This window comes from Perkinsus marinus, assembly GCF_000006405.1.
Source record: "Perkinsus marinus ATCC 50983 genomic scaffold scf_1104296929610, whole genome shotgun sequence".
NCBI lineage: Eukaryota > Perkinsozoa > Perkinsida > Perkinsidae > Perkinsus > Perkinsus marinus.
This window is the reverse complement of record NW_003216402.1, coordinates 1-1462: the sequence shown is the minus strand read 5'-3', so window position 1 is coordinate 1462 and position 1462 is coordinate 1. Positions and strand designations below refer to the sequence as shown.

The following is a 1462-nucleotide window of genomic DNA, read 5'->3' as shown; positions in this document are numbered from 1 at the left end:
GGTATTCGATCGAGAAAGGTTACTATTAAACTTTCCTGGAGTTCAAGCCTAGGAAATTTCTCACGACGTGTTTATTTAGCGGGACTAAGAACGGGCTCAAGAGAGTGTTCTTGGGAACGCTATCAACCTAGCCTACTGAACGGGCCACAGGTCCTGAACCTGTTCCGTAGCACCCAGACGCCGTGCTTATCGGTATATTGGTCTACGTTGTAATTGAGCAGGTAAGGAGCATTCCACACGACGGTTAGTATCAGGATTAAAGGCAATGTAGGGTGTGATGCATATGAAGATGAATGGTAGAGTGGGGAGTATAACCTGACCTACTTCGTATCTCATGTGGGGAACCTCGAGATATGTTTGGCCTTAGTTTGACGATTGAAGTTGTTCCAATGACCGCGTCTGGTGAAAGTCGCCTTGAGAAGGCGAATAAGAAGTCGCCATTTGTACAGATAATGCAGCTGGCCATTCCTAACATGATCAGCTTCCTCGTCATGTAGGATTAAGGGCCTTCATTTGTGATTCGTGGAAGGAATGGTATGGAGTTATTCATCACAGGTACTCTATATTCGTTATTACCATCTTCTTTGTATCGGCCACCAATGATTCCCATATGCTTGGCGCGATTGGTCTCGGATCAGTTATCCAGAACGTGTTCGGATTTAGTATTGGAGTTGGACTCATGTCTGTAAGTAACCGGATGGTGGACTGTGTGTTTCTCCACGAGCCGACCCTGGTTCAATACTCAGTGGAGCGTCTTATATTCCTCACAGCGGACACTGTGCCCATAGGTTCTAGACACTCTGGTCAGTCAGGCAGTTGGTGCTGGGAATCCTCATCTCGGCCTCATCTACTTCAATCGTGCACGTATTGTCGGCACTATCGCCTTCGTTCCTTGCTTCATAATCATGTAATACACTTCATATCCGTCACGCGCCACGAAACTACCTCTCAGGTTCTACACTGAACCTATCCTCCTTTGGATGAACCAGGACCCTCTCACGTCTAAGCTTGCGGCGGAGTGAGGCACTATTCAACCCTGTCATCTCCGACGGCTCAATTGTCAGTTACGTCCGTGGCATGAACTGGGGTCTCTGGCCCTTTTTTATGTACAACGCCATGTGCAGCTTCTTGAGGTTATCACCGCGCTGACGGACATAATATCACAACTCTTGTTGACAGGTCGCACAGACTGCCGGAAGCCCCTCTCTACGTCAATGCCATCACAGGCTGTGGACATGCCCTCTTCTGTTGGCTCTTCCTATTCAAGTATCTCCTTCAACAGCTCCTCTTGAGACATCCTCGATTAAGCGTCTCAGTTCCACTTCGGTGCATATGGTGTTGGTATTGCCCATGACTGCACTCAATGGGGGCGGTTCATCCTTCTTGAGCTCTATGCAGCTATCTGGCACCCCGAGACCCACGCTCACGGTTGGACTCCTGAGAGTCTCCACAACCTGTGGGA

At 48.8% G+C, this 1462-nt stretch overlaps 1 protein-coding gene across 1 annotated transcript; it reads left to right on the top strand.

Moving 5' to 3' along the window:
- Window positions 1-389: 389 nt before the first annotated feature.
- Window positions 390-1022, top strand: Pmar_PMAR003086 (multidrug resistance pump, putative; the record flags this gene model as incomplete). Its single annotated transcript, XM_002787255.1, has 4 exons — window positions 390-493; window positions 556-685; window positions 789-907; window positions 953-1022. The coding sequence occupies 4 exons, from the start codon at window positions 390-392 to the stop codon at window positions 1020-1022; spliced, it is 423 nt and encodes a 140-aa protein (XP_002787301.1).
- Between the last annotated feature and the right edge of the window lie 440 nt (window positions 1023-1462).